This window comes from Lissotriton vulgaris, chromosome 6 (assembly GCF_964263255.1).
Source record: "Lissotriton vulgaris chromosome 6, aLisVul1.2, whole genome shotgun sequence".
NCBI classification, from domain to species: Eukaryota; Metazoa; Chordata; class Amphibia; order Caudata; family Salamandridae; genus Lissotriton; species Lissotriton vulgaris.
In genome coordinates, this window is record NC_141694.1 from 1642037398 (window position 1) to 1642060753 (window position 23356).

General features: G+C 44.4%; 1 protein-coding gene across 1 annotated transcript in view; it reads left to right on the top strand.

Annotated features, from left to right (window-relative positions):
* Window positions 1–23356, top strand: part of HAAO (3-hydroxyanthranilate 3,4-dioxygenase) — a 374111-nt gene that overhangs the window by 246272 nt on the left and 104483 nt on the right. The window contains exon 3 of the mRNA XM_086925914.1: window positions 15846–15889. Within this exon, the coding sequence (XP_086782040.1) occupies window positions 15846–15889 (44 nt within the window). The remainder of the gene's footprint in view (window positions 1–15845; window positions 15890–23356) is intronic.

Here is a 23356-nt window from a genome sequence, read left to right on the forward strand (position 1 = left end):
AGAAGTTTGGCCTGCCCGCTCTGCACCATGCTACCCCCCGTAGAACTGGTCATCCCATTTCTAACACCCTGCAATGAACAGTCGGATCCAGTCAGACTGTCTCATGCAATCGTAGAAAGTGCCTTAGGCATTTTCCTTGGCACCACTTTAAAATCACCTCCCCAACGTGGGTTTCTTGTGTTCAGCACGCATCCAGTGAAACTCTATCCTCCGAGTTCGGTGCTCTTTCACCACCATCAATGAACCCGGCTGGGTTCACTGTAAGTAATGTTTTTTTACTCTCTGTTGGGACACACGGTTGGCACACCTCACCCCCCACGGGAATGAGCATTTTGAAATTCAGATGTCCCCTACATCTTAGGTCCTGAAATGACCCCAACATTCCAGTCGGGTCGAAACGCCGTCGACGATTAATGGAAGTGAACCTTCACACAGCACTTGTGATTGTATATGTTTGCTGTAATATTCTGTATGATATCATTTCAAAGCGGTCGCTTTCATGGACAATAATTGTTTGAAACCTTGTAAATACCTTCACCGATTGTCACTCAACTGTCGCTTTTGGTTCTTACAAATGCACTTGGGACACTTTGCACTAACAGAGTTTTATTGTGTACATTATATATGTTATTTTTTTTTTAACAATACAAACTTATTTTGTTTTCAAGCATTGGTGTCACGAGCGCGCTCTCTTTGACTTCCCTCTTAAACCCTTACTGATATCGCTATTATGCTGTGTAGTTATCAATGAATTTCAATGTACTATTTCACTGGAACTGCTGTTTTCTATATAAAGTAAGCTCCCTGGTTCCTGAGTGAGTAGGGTTCCCTTGTTTTTCCTTTTCGGTTTTAGGATTCAGGCACCTCTGCAAACCAGTGATAAAGTGCATATGCTCTGTACTTAAAACATAGTAACATTGGCTTACCCTCAATTGGCATATTTAATTTACTTACAAGTCCCTAATAAAGTACACGTTATGTGCCCAGGGCCTGCAAATTAAATGCTGCTAGTGGGCCTGCAGCACAGATTGTGCATCCACTTCATTAGCCCTTTAAATATGGGTCAGGTCTGCCAGCCTGTGTGTGCAGTTTAAACTGCCATTGCGACCTGGCAAGCTAACCTACTTGTCAGGCCCCAATCTTTCCTTTTATTACACATGTCCCCCCTAAGGTAGGCCCTAGTAGCCATGTGGGCAAGGTGCAGTGTTTTTAAAGAGCGGAACATGTACTTTTGAGTTTTACATGTCCTGGTAGTGAAAACCTTCTGTGCTGCAGGAGACACTGTCACTTTGCTAACTGCTTTGTTGTGTTGGGCTGCTGCGGCTGATTGCTGTGTTGTAAGAGGGACTGCCATTTTATTGCCTGCTCTGCTGTGTTGGCCTGCTGCTTGCTTGCTGCTTCTTGCCTGGGAGTGATGAGGAGTAGAACTGCTCTCTATATTCTTGGACCCAAGTTTCTCAAATGGCTTGCTGACTTGTCCCCTGTTCTTGAAGTCTCAGGCAATCGAAAACTTCCTTCAACTCTGCTGGGCTCTACCATCTGTGTGCCCTCCCTTGCCTGAGGTGCTCCTCCAGTCCTGGTCCTCAGAAGTTGGTTCTGCGCTAAACTTTATGCACCGTCACCTTTACGCCAATCAGAACATATGCAGTGCCCTTTGATGCTGATGCAGTGCCGATCTGAGGACATCCTTAAGTGGCTCGACCTCGACTCAGGACCTGACTACACGGTTGGACAATGAGCCAATGCTTATCCGAGTTCCTGACTTTGCAGCTCGATGACGATGCAGCACCGATCCGAAGATACCACTACAAGGCTTGACTTCAACGCATCGACCAGACTGCGTGAATCGAAACCTATGCATCAAGTCTTTTTTGCATACGCTGGCTCCATCAAAGGTACTTTTTCTGTGGGCCCTGGATGGGTCCTGTAGCTGGCCTGCCCTCCATCTCGGTCGACCTGAACTTTGGATTTACCTCAGTCTAATGCGGCATCAAGTAACCTTTTAGTGATATTGACTTCTAAGCACTGTTTTTAGATGTCATCTTTACAAAACCATATCTCAAGTTCTACTTATTGGATTGTTGTCATTTTGGTCTTCTTGGACTCTGATAAATGTTCTCTATTTTCCTAAACTGGTGTAGAGTCTTTTTGTATTGCTTTCACTGTGATCCTATAACTAAAGTGTGCACAAATACTTTGCTCATTGCCTGTTAAATTAAGCCTGACTGCTCTCTGCCAAGCTACCAGAGGATGTGCACAGATTAATTAAGCCCCTTCCATGCTTTGGACAGCTCCCGTCCGACATCACGGTGAGCGTGTGCGCCGGAAGGCCCCCATCCGACATCACGGTGGGGGCGGAATGTGCGCCGTGGTGAAGCGGTTAAGTTGTCTACCTGGCTTACCCTCACTGGGATTGTGATCCCTACTTGAACAGGGTGCAAACCTCTAACAATGGGTAATAGTGAAGGAAAACCGGGAAACCTTGCATCCCTCTTAAAGTGTACAATCAGAAACTTTAAAAACCCTGTGGGATCGAAAGAAACAAAATGCACATCTATAGGAAATTGGGTTTAGAGGTGAGGCCGTGAAACCCTACTAAAGCAGCAGCCACAATCTCTGTCAGGGTGAAACTTAGACAAACCCCAAATTAACCTATGCTTAACCCTCTGGTAGCTTGGCACAAAGCAGTATGGCTTAATTTTCAGGCAATTTGTAAAGTATTTATGCAGCACTTCAAACAATATTACAGTGAAAACACAACACAAGAAAAATCTGTCACCACGTTAGAAGAATAGGGCAAAATATAATACAATATTTGACACCAAAATGACAAAAATCCAAACAGTAGAACCCGAGATATGCAATTTCAAAGATTTTAGGTAAGTAAAGCCCTTAAAAGTACAAAGCACCACTCACGGCTATCTGGTCATGCAAGACTGGGTAAAAGTCACAAGTGTAGGCTGACCACGATGGCTCGTGGGCCAGATACAGGGACCAGTTAAGTCCAGTCAAAAGACTTACCTTCAAAGTCCATCTCAAAGGGTTCCGTTCGCAGTGGAAGGGCTATGACCAGCAAAGAGAGCATCAAGGATGGTCATTGCTGTAGCACGAAGATCCTGTTAGGCGTCACTAATCGTGGTTGCTGGTGCATCGCATCGCAATTCGCATTGGCACTCTCAGCGAGCTTTCGATGCTGTAGCATGAAGTGCACATCTTGCGCTGCCCAGTATCGCTTGAAGAGTTGGTTTAACCGGGATTTAATGTTGGTGGGCGTTGCGGGCAGCAAGATATTGGAGTGAACAGACATGTTCAAGCTCACGAAGAGCCAAAACTTCAGGGGAGCTCCACAGAGTTCACACCAAGCAACCAGGACCTGAGGAGCACCATTTGGGGGTCAGGAACGCACTCCAGGAGAGGCAAGCAGGGCTATGGCAGGTCATGGTAGCAGGTCTATTGCAGGGAGTCCCTCAAGCTTGTTAAGTCCCTGTAGCTCAAAACAGAAGGGCTCAGGTAGGTCCAGTTGCAGGTCCAGGCAGCAGGTCAGCTGGGCAGTTGCAGGGAGCCTCCAGAGCTTGGTATGTGCCTGTAGCTCAAAATAGGAGGTCAGCTGGCTGTCCCTTGGTTCACTTCAGGCTGGGATGAAGGGCCCAGGTCCAGTCTTCCTTCTAAGCAAGCAGGGCATCAGGGAACAGAGCAGCAGAGTAGCAGGGCAGCAGGATGGCAGTCCTTCTGGCATCAAAGCAGCACGCCTTCTTCTGTAGTATCTACAGAAGGTCCAGGAGTGTACTGAAGAGGTGGATCTGGGGGTCCATTATTTATACCTGATGCCCACTTTGAAATAGTATAAGGTTCTCCCCCTGAGGTGTCAGGCATCCCCTTCACTCCTGTCATGGTCACAGCTTATCTTGGGACCAGGGCCGTTTCTGCCATTAGGCAGGACTAGGCGGCCGCCTAGGGCGGCAAAATGATGGGGGCGGCATTTTAGTCTGCACTGTGCAAGTGATTGAACTAGCGCACGCACCTGACCTGGCCTGTGGCCTGCTGATGTTTGCAATTGAATTGCATTTGCTGATGCTTGTTGTGTTGCCGAGCGGTGCGCGTGCGTGCACACCCTAGATTATTATGGCGTCACGTTTGTGTCTGTGTGTGTGTGTGTGTGTGAAGAAGAGAGCGGGGTGCGGGTCTGACTGTGGGACACACTAGTGGGTCCCCAGGGCCGTCAATCTTGTAGCGCTGGGATAGCGCTACCAATGACGGCCCTGGGGAACATTCTTGACCAATCCACGACCAGGGCTTCTACCAGGGAGGGCAGGCCAGTGACGGCGGTGACGCACGGCGCACCAGTGCCACCATCTCTCTCGATGCGTGCAGCGCGGGGGACGGTCTGTGTGTGTCGTGTCGGCACTGGCTGGGCCTGGCCTTGCGCCCCTTTGCCCATAATTAGTAACTGCACTGGTCTGCAGCTGCCACCTGCCAGCCAGTGCCACAACACAGGGAGTCTTTTCCTGGCCCTGGGTCTCCGTCCTGACTCCGCTCCGTCTCCCGACCGACCCACCCCAGCACCACGACTCACTCGGGGGCAAAACAGCATAGCCGCCCGTGGTCCATCTGGTCACTCAGGCCTGGCCGTGTGGTGGTCGACTGGTCGTGTCCTACGACGGTAAGCCGGCGCAGCGCAGGCAGCAAGCAAGGAAAGCAGCAGGTCACGAGTGACTGTCGCACTACACTAGCAGTCAATCAGTGCACGCACCGCCCGCCGGTGAGCAGGCCTGCCGGTGAGTCAGTCAGTCAGAAGGTCGCTGGGCCTGGCTGCCTGCGAAAATAAATGTAAACATATATATTTCGGATCCATCCAATTCGGATGCATTTGCATGCTGCAAAATCGAATATTATTAAATGAATCAATCATCTTAATATGTATTGTAATTGTCACTCACTATGTAATAATGTTCATCATCACTGACACTGACTCAGGCCTAATGCATGTTGTTTAAATGAGGCGGAGGCGGGCGGGTGACGGCCGGTAAGGTGAATCATTCATAATTATGTATCTGTTGTTATCTCCGCTCCGGCCTGACTCCGGACCGAGCCCGTCCTTAGTCACGGTCGGCTGGAGAGTGGCGCGCGAAAAAACACTGTCTGTCACTGTAGTCTGCCTGCCCTGCTGAATCTGGTCTACGGGCAGTGGACAGGTATACTGCACTTCTGAGACTAGAGAGAGGGAGGCTTGCTTTACTAGTACATTCTGACAGGCACATGACATCATCGATCTTTGCTCGTCCTAGGCAGCAACAGTGCCAAGGTGGGAAGAGAGGCTGTGGGAAGTTGAGGGGGGACATGCCATCAACTATACGATATTGTATGGGACTATACTATAATATCAGGAAATACCATATAATATTGTATATTTCTTTCATGATCTAGATGCATGCATCATAAAATTGTGTGCACAGTGCAGAACTTAAGAGCAGAGGACCCCAGGTGAGTAACTCATCCAGTGCACGGATTTCTGTGCTTGACGGAACTAGAAATCCTGTTTTCATAATGGGTTAAAGGGGGTGACAGGTCAAATAATACGGAAAAAACACGACTGGGTGAGCTACTCACACATAGCATGGGGAGCCTGTCAACACTGCCCCCGGGCATGAGAAGGACGCCTTGAGGATCACTGAGGGGGTGCATGTTAGGGGAACCACCATCTTCAAGTCATTAATGGGCAGTTTCCAGTCCTGATGTGATCACATAATGCATTCTAGTTCCTGGCAGACGTACTTTGCTTCTTTTTAAGTCATGGTAATAACTATTTCAGTCATTTATTTGTTTATTCATTCATTCATTTATTTATGTATTTATTTATTGTAATAACTATTTAAGTCATTGTAATAATTGTAATTGATGAAAATACTAGGCCTGGAAACTGTTCCTAAGGCGCTAAAGTGAGGTGCCCACCCTACATTTTGTGTATAGGGCCCTATAGGTTCCACTCGTCGCATGGACTCGCAGGGCTTCCCATGTGCACACACTTCTGATCTTCATGGGCACTGTACATACGCGGTTTACCTTGTTATTTATGCGTTTTTATATAGGGCAGACTTTACCCGAAGGTGTCAGAGCACTTCACAATAGGAACAGTATAAAAATGTGTACACATGTTTGCAAGGTTAATGCAAGTTATTTTATATCTAATGCATTTATTCTTCTAGCCTGGATGACGGGGGAGAGAGTGATGGTAGAAAAATGGAGGGGGTGGCAGCATTTTTCAATTCTCGCCTAGGGCGGCACAGCACCTAGAAACGTGCCTGCTTGGGACATGAAAGACTAGTGACAGAACCTATGTGAGTGTTTTTAGGCAGGGCGTTTGTGATGTGCAAGTTTGGTAGGTGACAGCTCCTCTCTCTCATTAAGGCAGAGTGGCCCATCCTGCCAACACCTATATTCCATTTGTCTCACTGTCTGGCAGCCATCTACAAACACCAACTACTAGCCACAATTAGTAACGTGACTCAGGGGTAGGCTACAGGCACCAAATGTTTAGCACAAGAAAATGCCAACTTTCTAAAAGTGGCAATTCCAGAACTGTGAGTTAAAATCCACTTTACAATTAAAGAGGGCTCCTAATTGCAATTCATTAGACTTATTTTTTGCTCCCAATGGAAAGTCATCACTTATTAAATGTAATAAGGAACCCCATTGTTATCCTAGGGGAGAGGTAGGCCTTGAAGTAGTGAAAAATGAATGTAATAGTTTTTCACTACAAGTACATGTAAAACTTAAAAGTCCAACTCTGTAAATACACTGCACCCTCCCCTATGGGCTATTTAGCACCTACCCCATGGGGGAAAAGTTTAGGCCTGGCAAAAGGTATATTTTGCCAGGTCAAAATGGCAGTTTAAAACTGCGTACATGCCGCAATGGCAGGAGTTTGAGACATGTTTGAAAAGCCCACTTAAGTGGGTTACACAATAAGTGCAGTGGGGCGCGCAATGACTTTGAGTCAGCACGCTACAGGGAGTCCAGTAGGCAACGCTTTAAAGATGTGACTCTGCATAAGGGGTCAAAACTTCGACATATTGGGTCCCTCCCAGATCATTGGTTGTTTGCCTGTTTGAACCCATTTGTCGATATCATTGGATGTCTGGGAAGCCTTTTTGTCTATGGGCGGGGACACTTGTACATATTGTAAATATCAATGATGTCTTATTTGTTGTAATGTTTGACTTCTCTATTTGCAGTTACACTGTGCTGTCATTGGAGAACCTGCATCATTTTGACTATCTATTTAATTTTACTCCCCACTGGATTCATGATATGTAACTTTAATATAAAACATTGACCATTGATACAATCACATGGATTATATTTTTATGTATTCCTATTTGGCCAATTGTGTTCATTACCAGCTATATATTGAATGATGTCTAGGGGACCATTGTTCTTTATGATTTTCCTTTTCCGTGTTCCTTGGAATACTGCTTGCCCAAATTTTGATGAATTATAAGCAGATCCAAAAGTAGCATTTAATTTACTTACCTTGGGTACATGTAGTGCCACTTTACTAGGCACTTACAAGTAAATTAAACAAGCCAATTGGGTGTAAGTCAATGTATTATGTTTAAATGAGAGAGCACAAAGAGTGACTGCTCCTCTGCTAAGGTGGAGGAGTGTCACCCCATTGCTTTTCAGCAGTATGAAGAACGACAAATTAAATGATAACAACACAATGTTGTTATCATTTTATTTTTCCATACTGAAACAGGTTTTGGTATGGGACGGGCTTGGCTGTAATCACAGCCAGCAAGGGGAGGAGGAAATGTGTGCAATTAAGTGCGCATGACGGTTTGGCCGCCCGTCTTGGGGCGACCAATCAGTTGTGCACCCTTAGCATGTTTTTCACCAGGCTGTAATACATTTCCCGGGTGGAGAACATGCACAGGGTCCCACTCCTCTTCTGAGGGCAGAACCTCGGTGCTCAGAACAAACATAATGCTGCAACGCACAGAGATGATGACGGACGAGAATCAGCCTATTTTTTTAAACACCGCCTACCCTGCCACCCTTGTTCAATATCAGCCGCCACTGAGAACAAGCATTTTAAGAGTGGTAAAGTGCGCAAAGTCCTAAAAATCAACAGAAAGTGGTTCAGAAAACAGGAGGGTGAAGACAAAAAGTTTGGGGGCAAACCTGCTGAAAGAACTAATTCCAACAACACCCATAACTATAAGTGTTTGAAAGTGTGACTATTGGAAATATTGTAAATGGTGTGTATGTACTACCAGTTCATGGATAAAAAGCATGAGAGGGAGGTTTACACTTATTTGTTACTAGTTCTTGCTGCTGATAGATTGCATATGCCTTATACTTATAGGTACACCTGATAAGCTGAAGAAGTGTGGCGCCGCGGCTGGGGCAACTGACTCCGGGATCGGAGGAGGGGGGGGGACGGGTCACGGTTCGATCCCTGGCACCGGCGGCAGATTAGCCCAGCACCATGAGACTCTGGGCAATAGCTTGCTTAATCTTTCAGACAGCCCCCAGCGCCTAGAGACCCTTACGGGTGATTGTGCGCTTTACAAATGTGGATTATTTATTCATATAAGCAGGTTGCTGAAAAGATTGCAAGTTTAAGTGCAGTGTACTTACCAGGTTAGCCCTTGCTTCTGTTGCTTTGCACTGAGCAAAAGATGTCTGCTAACTCTACATTTCATCTTGAATATTCGTTGTTGTACGTCGAAGGGGAATGGTAATGTATAATTGTATGGTGCATGTTGGAATTGGGGTAGCCTGGCCTAGGGCAAGACTAGCATATCAGAGGCACAGTGTAAAGGTTGCAGACCACCCAAAAGTAATTCCACGAAATAGCACTCAAAAAGAAAACACTACACCAAAAATGTGGGAAAATACGTACTGCTTTATAAAAATAATATATATATCTTGACTCTTTTGTGTTCAGAATACACCACTTAATACATTTCAGGTTGTCTTGGAATTAGCAAGTACTTCTTTTAAACTGCAAAGCAATTTACCACCTATTTACAACATTACAGTACATCTGTTATTAAATCAGTAATAACCACCAGCATTTATAGAATAGATAGATCACTTAACCAAAACTGGCAGGTAGCTCTTATTCTTACTTTTACTCAGTTAAGCATTTACTGTGCTCCGCTTACTTTATATCAATTCTAAACACAGCATTACATTAACATTTGGCCAAACAGCACCTGAATCACCTAAATCAGTAATAGCACTTTCAGAGTTGTTAAATTAATCATCAACATTGACAGTGCATTTAATCAGACTCCAGAAGTCAATGGATATGGTTAATATGCAGTACCAGTAACTTCCTCTTTCTAGCCCACAGTCACAGAGGGTTTCCTCAAGTTCCTCCCCACTTTATGGATTGCAGTAGAGGAGAAAAACAACAACAATTAATGAATCAGCATTTGATTGCAGGCTCGAGCGCCACCTTCCCCCTTTAGTTGACCTCCTTACTGTAGCGTGGAGACGATGCGGTCCCAGTCTCCACGCGTCGCTGTCACTTTAAGGCTCCTTTTGAAGTTCCCCCGCTCTCTCTCCTACTCGGGCCAGCTCCTCTGCTTTGGCACTCGAGCGGAGGGCAGGGCCGATGTCGCAATGCCCCCAAAGAGCCGCCGAGTCCCGAGCTCCCTCTCCCTACCAGCTCCTTTGCGTGGCGCGAGAGAAGAAGGAAAAGAGCGGGACACTCGCTCAGGCGGCAGCCGGTGCTTCTCTTCTGGAGATCGGCGGGGCCGCTAATCACTCCGTCATGCGCAGTAGCGCTCGCGCCCATATCTCCTCACTCTGCGCCCGCTCCTAGGAAGGACGCACTACTCCTGGGCCTGCTCGGTCCTAGGCCCCTCCTGAGGGAATAACTAAAGCTGACTGGGCATGCGCGATGGCGCCTTGGTGTAGCGTCTCGCCCAGGCTTTCCCTTGTTAACCGGGACTTCACTCGATAACGCGACTGGAACGCGGAAGGTGCCCCCGGGGTCCCGCTCTCAAAGGGAAGCCTTGACAAGCTTCACAGGCTCAGTGGATCCCGGGGGGGGGGGGGCGCTATCCCAGAGAACTTGGTACCTTCCACCAGGGTCTCCAGGGATCAGTCGACTGCAGGTCCGGCCAGGGCTCCTCAGGACACAAGCCTTCCCCAGCACCCAGGAAGGTAGGAACAGCGCTGGTTCGATTTTGTACCCAGTTCCCACTTCACAAAGTCCTTTTCCTTTTTAAGTCTGGATGGAGGCTGGGATATAGGGATGAGGGTTATTTTTCCTGAGTCTCGCTCACTGGGCAGAGGACTGCGCTTCGCAGCTTCACAGTCTCCTTCTCCTGTTCCCACCCCGCTAACATCAAGCTAGGGATTAGTCAGGCACCCAGGGTCTTCCTGAAACTTCCACAGCGGGGACAAGACAAGAACCCCAAAAGAGGAGTAGAGGAGTGGATTCACTAGGCTGCTTCCCTTCACAGGAGACCAACCCTCTCACTAGCCTTTTCCCCACCTTCTGAGATAGCCTATCCTCCAGCTGACTCTCACAGGTAGACAAAATGGCTGCCCCGCATTCCGCCTTATACAGGCTGCCCTTCAGTGGTCCAGAATGGACCAGAAGGTTCTGGAATGCCCTATGTTAGGCTATGGCCAAGTTCTGTTTGTGACAGTTGGGGCAGTTGGTGGCCACCATTTTAGGTGGTGCCAACTTTCCTGTCAGAACAGGCCTCTGGGCCTGAGGTAAAAGATTATGAGGGGGAGAAAGAACACCCATCCCCCTGGCCAACACCTACAAAAAGTCAGTAGACACAAAAATTAATAAGGGTATGAGGGGCAAAAAGGGGACAAAATAAATAAAAATTAGGAGGGACTTCGCCAAAAAGCCAGACAGGTCTAACAGTGCACAAGACTGGTATCTGAACTCCCAGATCTTGTTACCATTACAGCTGGTGCTTTCTGTCCCTTGGCCCTGGGCAACAACTGCTAGGCATCCACTGCATATCCAGGATACTCTCTTTGAAACACATTCTGACTGCGGCTGTCTCACTCTGTAGGATAACCCCTAGGCTTGTTCACATTACTGTCCATTTTGCTGACTCTAATCTGGGATGCACAGGTCATGTACTCTAAAAAGAAGTGGTAACAGTTCAACTACATCCACTCCTATGGCAGCCCTGTCTTAGTCAGACAGCAGAGACATGGTTTGGAGAAACCTCTCATTCTGACATTATGGATGTAGTTCCAGAATCATTTCCCATGCTAAGACTGGATCTCATACCAGGGCTTGGTGGTAGTTAGGAACCATCTTTAATACAAACATAAAATCCTGACAGTGTCCATCTACTTATATTGATGTTTATGAACATGTGGCAGTGCATCTTCGGGCTTCACATGCTGAATCCTTACTTTTTGTTTTCTTCTGTTCTTCAAATTCAGGTTCCGACTCTAAACCAGTACTTATTGACCTCTGCCTATCTCTAGTACAATCTAGCTCTAAAATGGCAGGGCACATTGATTTCAAAATATGGTTTGGAGACGACAAGGATACATCGGCTATTTAAGTGGCCACATATTTAGAAGATATTGGTTCAATACATGGCTCTCAGCCAGCCACCCAAGAAAAGGGACATTTCCTAAAATGAATGTAGACCATGGTTAAAAGTACAGGGAAGATAAATATTTCCCATTTGGCTAGGTCAGACCCTCATCCGCACACCTTCGGTCAAAGGGAGAAAAGCTGTCAAACAGATATGCAAAAATAAAGATGATCCTTTATGACTTACAACCCTAAAAAATAAATTTTAGATATTCTGGATTCAGGTTCTCTATAGGGAAGATGTGAAATGACCACCTGGTACTAGAGCTGGGGACACGGTACATGGACTCGCCTTTTACTAATAATTATGCTGTGTTTAAACTCTTAAATCACAAGAGAAAGATCTCCTAAATCTCACACATAGTTCACAAAGGAATTAACACCTTACAAATGCATGTAGGGAAATTGGAACAGCAATAGCATAAGGATCCTTCTGATACTCTCAGCTCTGAACAACACACCGGCCAAAAAATCCTATAAGTGAGACTTACAGAATGCAAATAGAGTGTGCTGTGACCAACGAATACAGGAACTAAAAGTGTTTTGTGATCCCAAAAGCACTGCATATTCAATCTTAGAGGCCAGTTTATTGGTGTGTCTCAGTCCCAAAAAATTTTGGGGACAAGAGTGAGCTTATCTGTGCCAAGACTGCAGATCCTGTAGTTATAAGTACAGCAGTGGACTCAGTTGCATCGAAAGGGACTTTACTGCACTCATATAACTCTCTTGTGCATTTAAATTTAATAAACATGTCACATGAGGAAACCATTTCTTTTAAGTTGGCTTTGAAACTGACTATCATCGTTCTCAAATGAGCAATCAGTGCTATGGTGAGATGAGCTCATGTATTCAAATCATAGTAAATTGATCACTGAAGGAAGTCGTAATCCCTGCTTCGATAAAGCAGTCTTGGATCACCCCTCTTCTGAGGAAAGATGGTGGCCATGTTTAGTTGCCGTCCAACTATTGAGGCAGTTAAAAGATTCCATGGTTGTTAAAACCTTTATCAAAAGTGGGCACGGTACAACTTTAGGATTATATTCTGGCATTCTTAGGATAGACAATCTAGTTTCTGCGCACATAGAGGCACAGAAGCTGCTTCGACTGATGTTGATCATCGATTTAGATCTCATAGGTTCTGGGCACCCAGCTCTGCTGAAGTACCTGGATCTCTCTGTGGTCTTTTGCCAACCTTGACCACCCTAAGCTATTAGAAATACTTGCAAGGGTTGCAGGATTATGTGAAGGACCTTAGTTGGGTGGTCTCCTTTTTACCTGATTGATCATCTATGGGTGCCATGGATCAGTGTCAGGCTGATCCCATGACATTTAACTGTTGGGTTCCACATGAATCATGACTCTCTCACTTCTCTTTCATGTATATGCACAACCCTTGCATGAATGTCTGACTAATATTCATGTGACCTTTCACTGCTATAAAAATGATACTCAGGAGGTCTGATCTATAGACGATAGTTCAAATGGCAGACTGTATCAAAAGTATTGAGGTTTTTCATATGTGGATGGAGGCAAACTAGCAAGTTCATAATGCTGATAAAACTGAATTTTTACTGATTTGTACTGATCACTAAATGAAACTTAACAAGTTGAATATATTTTGTTTCTTGTTGCTTTGTCGGAGGTGGAAATAAAGCACGAAGTATAAACCTAGCAGTAGTTTTCGATGAACAGGTGGCAATGGATGGACAAGTCAAACAGATAATACATTTTTCAAATTAACAGATTTGGCCCACATGCATCATTGTGACATTTTGCACTTCCTAATTTGCGCAAAATAAGGAATCGCAAATTAAGAAGTGCAAAATGCTATGCATCATTATTTTCGGTATTCATTTGTGATTCGGTAAAAATCGCAATTTTTACCGAATCCCAAATGAATACCGAATTCTTACGTTAATTTTCGCAATTCCCATTGATTCCTATGGGCCAAAAGGCCCATAGGAGTCAATGGGAATTGCGAGTGGCACTTAGAAAATTTCATGGGTGCAGGGGGGGGTCCAAAGGACCCCCCCATGCACCCCTGAAATGTATTTTTCGCATCATGTTTCACACACACATGTCCTAAGGACATGTGTGTGTGAAACATGAATGTTGAAAAAAAAACATTTAAAGCATTTTAAACACTTTTTCCAAATTTACCGAGTGGTTCAACCACTCGGTAAATTTGGAACCCTAATTGCGAATTTCCACTTGTCAAAGTAATGATGCATTGCTTTTAAGAAGTCGCACATCTGCGACTTCTTAAAAGCACCCGCAATTTTAGAACTCGCAACAATGTTGCGAATTCTAAAATTGCTTCATGCATCCCAAAAAGCACTTTTGCATTCGCAAACGGCCGATTTTAAGGAATCGCACCGTTTGCGAATGAAAAAGTGCTTGATGCATGTGGGCCTAAGCTCTTATTAAAAACCGAACAGGCTTACTATTGCAAGAGAAAATATTTTGCTCCAAAAAAGATAACAGTAATTTTCTGTTAGCTGGTATTTTGCAAACCAATTTAAAAAAGCTGCAAGTTCTACAGACGTCTGCTGTGAGAGCACTTCTTAATCCTCCCAACCCCATGCATATTTCTGAGGCCTGCTGTAGTCTTTGGTGGTTTCTAGTAGCCCCCAGGATTTTGTTTAAAACCTTACTTACGACACCCAGCTGATCCACTCCCTCACCAACGAGGCCACAATTGTCAGAAACTATTTCCATGATAGGCAGAAGGCCGTCGCCACCTGGATGAGAGACAGCTGCCTCAAGCTCAACTTGGACAAGACTGAAATCCTCATCCTGGGGCCCAACACCTCTGCTTGGGAAGGCCCCTGGTGGCTCGCCATGTTATTACCCCCAGACACCACGGACTATGCATGAAAATTTGGCATCATACTGAACTCTTTGCTCACCATGAACTGACAGATCAACGCCATCCCCACATCATGCTTCCACACTCTACGCCTGCTACGAAAGACCTTCTGATGGTTCCCCACTGAGGCCAGAAAGACAGTCGGCCATGCACTCATCAGCAGCAGCTTCGATTACGGCAACGCACTCTGTGCTGGCGTCACCCAGAAACTCCTCAGCAAACTACAGAACGTTCAAAACGTGGCAGCCAGACTGGTTCTCAACATCCCCCGTAGCAGCCACATCTCCGAACACCTACGAGAACTCCACTGGCTCCCAGACAAAAGAAGAGTCAGCTTCAAGCTCCTTGCATATGCCTACAAAGCCCTCCATGACTCCGAATCAGAATACCTGAACCACCACTTTTCATTCCATGTACCCACCAGACACCTCCGCTCCTCCCAATTACCCCTTGCTGCCATCCCTCGGATCCACAAGACCCAGACCGGAGGAAGATCCTTTTCGTACCTCACCGCCAAACCCTGGAACACCCTGCCTCTCCTCCGCAGGCTATCCCAATCGCTAACCCAATTCAGGAAGGATCTAAAGACCTGGCTCTTCGACTGAACTGCATCACCCAGACGGACCTGCAGCCCCCGTGCCTTGAGACCCTCACACGTGAGTAGTCGCACTTAGAAGTACTGATCGATTAATTGACCTGAATATACAAACCTTTTTTGACAAAGCCCCTCTACACATAAAAGAGATACTCATATTGTTCTAGCAGATTTCTCAGATCTGCTGGGAAGTAGTCATTAATTCCACTGAAATGTACTAGGAATGAAGCTGGAGGGAACATTCCTTCCACCATTGCCTGCCGCTTGCAGAAGCTGCCACTACAACAAACGCAACAACTTTTTCCATCTCAGGTCTTTAGTGTAATGTAAGGATTGACATGATATGGTATATGATATGATATGAAGTGAAGTGATGTAATGTGATGTGATGCTGCACCTTACAGCAGTACCTGACCATAACATGAGTGCATGTACATCTTTAATCTGCGACACCAATGTAATGTACTGGTGCAGTGGCAGAAGTCCATCCGTCATGTAAGATGCTTGAATTCCTCTCCGAGCACCAACCATTAAGATTAATAAATGGTATACTATATATTTTCTATATGAATTTCATCTCTAGGCTACAGACTGTTTTACTAATCACTTTGCTGAAGAAGGTACATAGATTTACATTTTCCTATTTGTAATCCCTGGAGCTTAGAACCCTGATGAGTAGTCATGTGCATTTCATGTATCAGTGTTGCATAAACGTTGTGGGTAGGTCAAACTGTGTTAGACCCAGTCCACATTTTCATTTGACTTTACATTTTGTGTCATTTAAGGTTTTTCACCTCAGAGCAGCATAAAACCGGCAAGCCAAATCCAGGTAATGTCATTGCATTGCTTATACATTTCCACCAAGTTAAAGTGCGTATTAATTTGCAGGAATTTGCATCCATTTGACCCTCAGCAGAGACACAGTGAATCTAAATTAATACTGTATGGTGGTGTAATGTGGTCAAATACTACTTCAAAGTCAATATATGTTGCCTCACCCGTACAGGTGCATGCCTACAGAATGCCGGAATAAGATATACCTTGAGAAAGTATCATGTCCACATGCGTTGAATTAGTAGTCCATAGGTACAGACCATTACCAATGTCTTCTATTGGGAATGTTGCTTAACTAGACTCATGAAGGGGCGCATGTCTAGTGCTTAAGGTATGGCTAGCAGAAACTGGGGCCCTGGCTTTTATTGGCAGCTTCCATTTGAATTGATTTTCTTCCATAGTGTATGCATGTATCCAATTGCTAACTTTGTGGACATTCTACAGCATGTATTAACACCTGGACTACAGACAGGTTTTGGCCTCCCGAAGATGAGAGACCAAGCAATTCCTCTTAGCCAAGGCTGAAAATGTCCTCTAATTTATGCAACGTTTTTAATGATTATTGTCAGAATAAAAATGAATAGTAAGGTAGCAAAAGCTAATGACTAAAGGAATGCAGTAATTCTTCTCCTGGACTAAGCCTTAATTGTAGACAACGCATAAAATGTGCTAACAATTCAAATTCATTTTATTTTTGTTTTATTTTCTAAACAATATTTCCGGTCAGCATTTCAAATATTTAGTTGTATTCAGTTCATTCCACAAGCACAAGCATTCCCTGCCAAAACCACCACGCGATCTTTCTTGCAGGGTGTCACAGGAATGCTCCACAGTGGAAACACACGCCGTGTTAATCAATCACTTAAATGACTAATTCTGGCGTCTGTTAGGATTATTAGTTTACACCACCACATAATTTCTCAACCTATGACGAATATCCCTTCTCAATTTAAGTCTGACTTGAAAAAATAAACTGGGAATTATGCACAGAAATATTGTTTTTAATGAAAAGTTGAAAATAAAATGAATTTAAATTTTCACTAAATTTGAACTGGTGGAGAGGATTTTTACTTAAGAAGAAGCAATGTTTTTTCAGTGGTTGCAATACCCACAATAGTAGGCAAAGACCCAGGTTGAAGTATGGTGTGAAATAAACAGGAGACGTGGATAATTTGCTTTTTGAGGAAACTGCATCAAAACCTTCCCTGTGCTTAGAAGATGACTATCTGCGGATGGTATTCCTTTATGAACTATGAAGAATTTGGATTTTCTGTGACTGGTTTAGATATCTGTGATTGACATAGAAGCACACTGCATACTGGCAATGCATTCCAATGAACGAAGAAGAGCGCCTTGCACATGTAAAACAATTTTAAAAATGGACTCCAATTGCCTGTCTTCTCTCATTCCCATGTCCATCATGCATAGATAGGTAAGTCACAGGATAGACAGTTATTTTACCCTGTCTGCACTTCCTCCTTTTTTCCCAATTTCTGAAATTATTTCTCCAATTTGTTTCCTCATCCTTTTGAGTTTCTCTCTAAACTTTATAACTGTATCACTAAAGTGTGATAATCTATGATGGATTTGTTAGGCCCTCGCCCATCCTCAGGTGTTAATATTCTCAATCCCATACTGTAAATCCCTTCCAGACTACTGGGCCCCGAATTTCTTAGACTGGTGTTGCCTTTAAGGCACATACGCTTCACTTTCCTGTGCCTGGTCTAGATCTTGTAGAACGCCTTTATTTTTGAGACTCATGCTTGTGATAGGGGCACTTGCCTGACTCCTGCAGCTGGGAATTGACTTGTTCTTTTTGTCAAACATATGTCTTTACTCTAAATCTGCAAAGCTGTCAGGTGTCCTCATGCCATGTGTGTTACACAAAAGGGGGTTGGACCCATGTAGTCACGGGGACCTGGGCGTTATGTAGTACATATAAAAGGGGGTCCCCGTAAGGATAGTGTATTGAAAACATACACAGAAACAAAATTAACAGAGAAACAGTTAAACAGACATAGATAACAGTTTGAGATTTGATAAATGTGATTTATTATCAAAACACAGCGTGATTGCTGATAACAATGAATGAATTCACTGATGCAAATTAACAAGCCCCGAAAGGAAGGGAAGGGAGGAAGTGCTCAGGGAAGTGAAAGAAATTAAGGAGTATCACAGATAGTATAAAAGGGAAACATCCAAATTCAATAACAGTACAAAACAATCACAATACAACTGCCAAAAAGTAAGGCAAGATTCAAAACATAGTCAATACATCATATTCAACGGTCACAGCTGATTGCTTAATGAATCGGGGGTGTGCCGGAATCTCAAAAGAAGAAAAGTCGACGTTTCGACCCCTTTACGTAGGCTAATTAAAGTCCTTAGACGGGGTCTTCATCAGGACGACATACTGGAGAGGTGGGAGGGAAGGGGCAGATCTGTGTGAGGAATAGTAAGACTTTAATACATTATAAGGACGACCACAGTTCATCCTATCTATTAAGGGAGAAGTTTAAATTAATTACCATGGGGTACGGCCCGGCTGGGCTCTGTACCGATTAAGGCTGCCACACCAAAGAGTCGGGGTCAGTCCAACAAGATGGTAACATCAACTACAGAGGAGACAAATGTAACTGTAAGGTAATGTAATGGGTAATATGCTGTCCTAAAGGGTTGGGTATCACTCAGGCTCATGAGGGAACAATGTCGGGTATTACCTTTAAATGCTGTTTGGTTGCCTGTCAAAGATATCTTTAAAACCAGGAATTAATTAATAAATACGGCGCTGGTTCGATCTCCAATAATCAACTGGAAGGAGAGAGTAGATAACTAAGTAAAACATGCATAGTAAATTCCACTTAGTTTATGAGTACACAACGAGCGAGTCTCGTGTTTAAAATATAGAAGTTGCTAATACTCACACAAAAATATAAGCACTCTAATTAGTCAATCTCCGTCAGGTCAAAGGAACGGAGTTGAAAACACACTGGTTTAGGCAAAGCGAGGTTACGCCAGCGGCGCTCGCGTATTAGTTCTAAAAATAAAGGATACATTTGTTTCGCTTTAGAGTCGAGCAGAAACCGCTCGACTCCATCAGTTACCGCCTGTTACCCGGTGACCCCTCGCGGGAACTGGCCACCACTATCCTGAGAGTCACACAGAAAGGACTGGACACCGGTTTCCTGAACAAACAAGAATTCGAGTTCCTCAACCAGAAGTTTCCGAGACTGGCCACAATTTATACTCTTCCAAAGGTGCACAAGAACCTCAACCAACCCCCAGGACGCCCAATTGTATCTGGCTGCGGATCACTATTGGAACCCCTGTGCCAATATGTGGATTACTTTCTTAAACCTATTGCTCTCAACACCAAGGCTTATCTACGAGACACCACACAGGTGATCAACCTGATAGACGAAAGACCCTTTGACTCCCAAAAGACATTTTTAGTCACTTGTGATATTATATCACTCTACACCAGCATCCCACAGCAAGATGCTTTGGAAGTAATGCGAGAGGCACTCGATACCCGAATTGCACCTGTTCAAGTTCCCACACAATTTATTATTGAACTATTGGAGATTGCCATGATGCATAATTTCTTCATTTTCCAAGACGATTTTTATTTACAGACTAAGGGGGTAGCCATGGGGGCTACCTTTGCTCCGAATTTGGCAATAATCTATATGGATCACTTTGAACATCAGCATATCTTTCCAGCAACTAATCCTTTCAAAGCCCATCTGGCACTTTGGGTCAGATATATTGATGACGTTCTGTGCATCTGGGAGGGTAATCAAGACCAACTTCAAATTTTTCATGATTGGCTAAACACACGGAACCCACATATCCAATTCACGATGGAATCTAGCAACACGACCATACCCTTCCTAGACATCTCGATTTATGTAGAATCCGATCATCTTCAAACAACTTTGTTCAGAAAGCCAACAGAGCGCAACTCTCTACTACAATATCAGAGTCATCATCCAAGGGGGCTTAAGGACAACTTGCCGGTGGGACAATTCCTACGGATTCGGAGAAATTGTTCCACAAGAACCAACTATCTGAAAGAGTCGGAGATCCTAAGTCAACGCCTCATCTCACAAGGCTATCCTTCCAGGATGGTAAAACGTGCCAGAAAACGAGCCTGGTATAATCCCCGGGACTCACTACTCAATCCCGAAAATTTACCGCGTGGAACAACTGAGCGTGTCATCTGTGTAACTACTTTTTCAACACGGAGTAATGACATTAAAAAGATCATCAATCACAACTGGCCGATAGTGGCTGAGGTCATCAACCAAACTGAGTTACCCCTCCACTCCTTCAAAAGAGCCAAGAACTTAAGAGACATGGTGGTCCACTCCTACCTAGAACCAGCAAGCCAACCAACTTTAACTTCACTCTAGAACTTGCCCCCGTTGCTCGGCCACCACAGATGTGGTTCCTGCACCGCCTGTGATTCAACCATCCAGACTAAAACTTTCGACCATGGAGGTAGAACGTACCAGCTCAAACATTACACGAACTGTAACTCGGCCGGAGTCATATATATCATTCGGTGCCCATGTAGCCTCTTATATGTAGGCCAAACCCAGCAAAAAATCAAATCAAGGATCTCTTCCCATTGTAGCAGAGTAAGATGTAAGGTGACAGGGGCCCCTTTGGTTGACCATTGGTTAACGGCAGGACACTCAGTCACAGACCTACGCTGGCTTGTGATTGAAAAGGTTACCTTAGGGAGAAGAGGAGGGAACTTCCCAGCAATACTAAACACACGTGAGTCCAAATGGATGTCCCTTCTGGACTCCATTAACAATGGCCTGAATGAACAGGACAGCAGTTTAGCACAGTTAGCAGCCCTTGGACAGCGTTAATCCACCTCCGACTGGCATCCACTTACTCCTGATTGACTGAGCCGCAATAAATTGTGGTCGGGTTTATCCTCCTGTGTTTGAGATACACCGGCTATTTTTCTTTCAATAAACGATGTCACCCATAATTGAAATATGCCGTTTAGCATAAGTTTAATTCTTAATTGCGCCCTTCATATTGGGCCCTCTGGTCTTCATCCTCCTGTGTGAGAGATGCACTAGAGTTTGTTATTTATGCTATAGAATTTTCGCCTTGACCACTTGTGCTTAAAGTCATGTAATGCTGTTTAGTATAAGTTTAATTTTCAATTGCGCCCTTCATATTGGGCCCTCTGGTCTTCATCCTCCTGTGTGAGAGATGCACTAGAGTTTGTTATTTATGCTATAGAATTTCCACCCTGACCACTTGTGCTTATAGTCATGTGATTCCCTCCCGAGTACAGATTGGCAATAGACTGATTTCCTAACTATCGATCGTCAATTAACTGCGGTCTGGCTTTATCCTTCTGCGTGTGAGATTCACCAGTTAACACATTTGTTCATAAGTAATGCCTTCTATAAATATGCCATGAGATCTGAGCTGGTTTTATTAATTGCGCCCTCATTCTTGGGCCCCTGGGTCTTCATCCTCCTGTGTGAGAGATGCACCGGGGCCGCTGTTACTATTGTAATACATTTCACAATATTTCTAACAATCTAACTTTGAGTCAGAGCGAGCTCCGCTGAGTAACTCGTTTATTTCTATGACTCACTTCCCACGTGACCACTCCGCTAAACTCCGCATTCACGCTAGTGCGGAGTTCATGTCCACTTCGTGACACACCACGCTGCATCTCTTGCTGTGAGTAATCCTCCCTTTTTTGCTACTTTTCCAACTAAACTGTGCCAAGACCGTAGCCCTTAGTCGACACAATTGTATCTTTGCCTGCAGGTTTCACAAATAGACGCCGGAGATTCATCCCCGCGTTCCGAGACGGCGCTGCCGGCTCCGACTCTTTGTGAGTAATTTAGAATCGCATTATTAGGCAAGCACACGACTTTGTTTCTGCTCGACTCTAAAGCGAAACAAATGTATCCTTTATTTTTAGAACTAATACGCGAGCGCCGCTGGCGTAACCTCGCTTTGCCTAAACCAGTGTGTTTTCAACTCCGTTCCTTTGACCTGACGGAGATTGACTAATTAGAGTGCTTATATTTTTGTGTGAGTATTAGCAACTTCTATATTTTAAACACGAGACTCGCTCGTTGTGTACTCATAAACTAAGTGGAATTTACTATGCATGTTTTACTTAGTTATCTACTCTCTCCTTCCAGTTGATTATTGGAGATCGAACCAGCGCCGTATTTATTAATTAATTCCTGGTTTTAAAGATATCTTTGACAGGCAACCAAACAGCATTTAAAGGTAATACCCGACATTGTTCCCTCATGAGCCTGAGTGATACCCAACCCTTTAGGACAGCATATTACCCATTACCTTACCTTACAGTTACATTTGTCTCCTCTGTAGTTGATGTTACCATCTTGTTGGACTGACCCCGACTCTTTGGTGTGGCAGCCTTAATCGGTACAGAGCCCAGCCGGGCCGTACCCCATGGTAATTAATTTAAACTTCTCCCTTAATAGATAGGATGAACTGTGGTCGTCCTTATAATGTATTAAAGTCTTACTATTCCTCACACAGATCTGCCCCTTCCCTCCCACCTCTCCAGTATGTCGTCCTGATGAAGACCCCGTCTAAGGACTTTAATTAGCCTACGTAAAGGGGTCGAAACGTCGACTTTTCTTCTTTTGAGATTCCGGCACACCCCCGATTCATTAAGCAATCAGCTGTGACCGTTGAATATGATGTATTGACTATGTTTTGAATCTTGCCTTACTTTTTGGCAGTTGTATTGTGATTGTTTTGTACTGTTATTGAATTTGGATGTTTCCCTTTTATACTATCTGTGATACTCCTTAATTTCTTTCACTTCCCTGAGCACTTCCTCCCTTCCCTTCCTTTCGGGGCTTGTTAATTTGCATCAGTGAATTCATTCATTTTTATCAGCAATCACGCTGCGTTTTGATAATAAATCACATTTATCAAATCTCAAACTGTTATCTATGTCTGTTTAACTGTTTCTCTGTTAATTTTGTTTCTGTGTATGTTTTCAATACACTATCCTTACGGGGACCCCCTTTTATATGTACTCATGCCATGTGTGACACCCGTATCCACTGCAGACTGCCTGCCAACAGCATATTCTCTCTCTCTCACACTCTCTCTCTCTCTCTCTCGCTCTCTCTCTCTCTCTTTCCTTCAACTTGTTCCTGTTCTTCGTTGTACACTCCCCTCTCCTTGCTGACTGGCAGCTGGTGCACTTTGAAAGTGATGGGGCACAGGACTAAACCATCAATTTCCCCGAGCAAGCGAGGGAGCTGTAGCAGAGAGTTATACAGGAGCATTCTCTTACTGAGAAAATAAGTTAAATGGTGCATTTTTCAGCACAATTTCTTAAACAAATTAACAAAAAAGCAATCGTTTTGCAGACATCTGGCACCAAATGCGACCCAATGCACCAAGTAAGAGAGTATTGCTC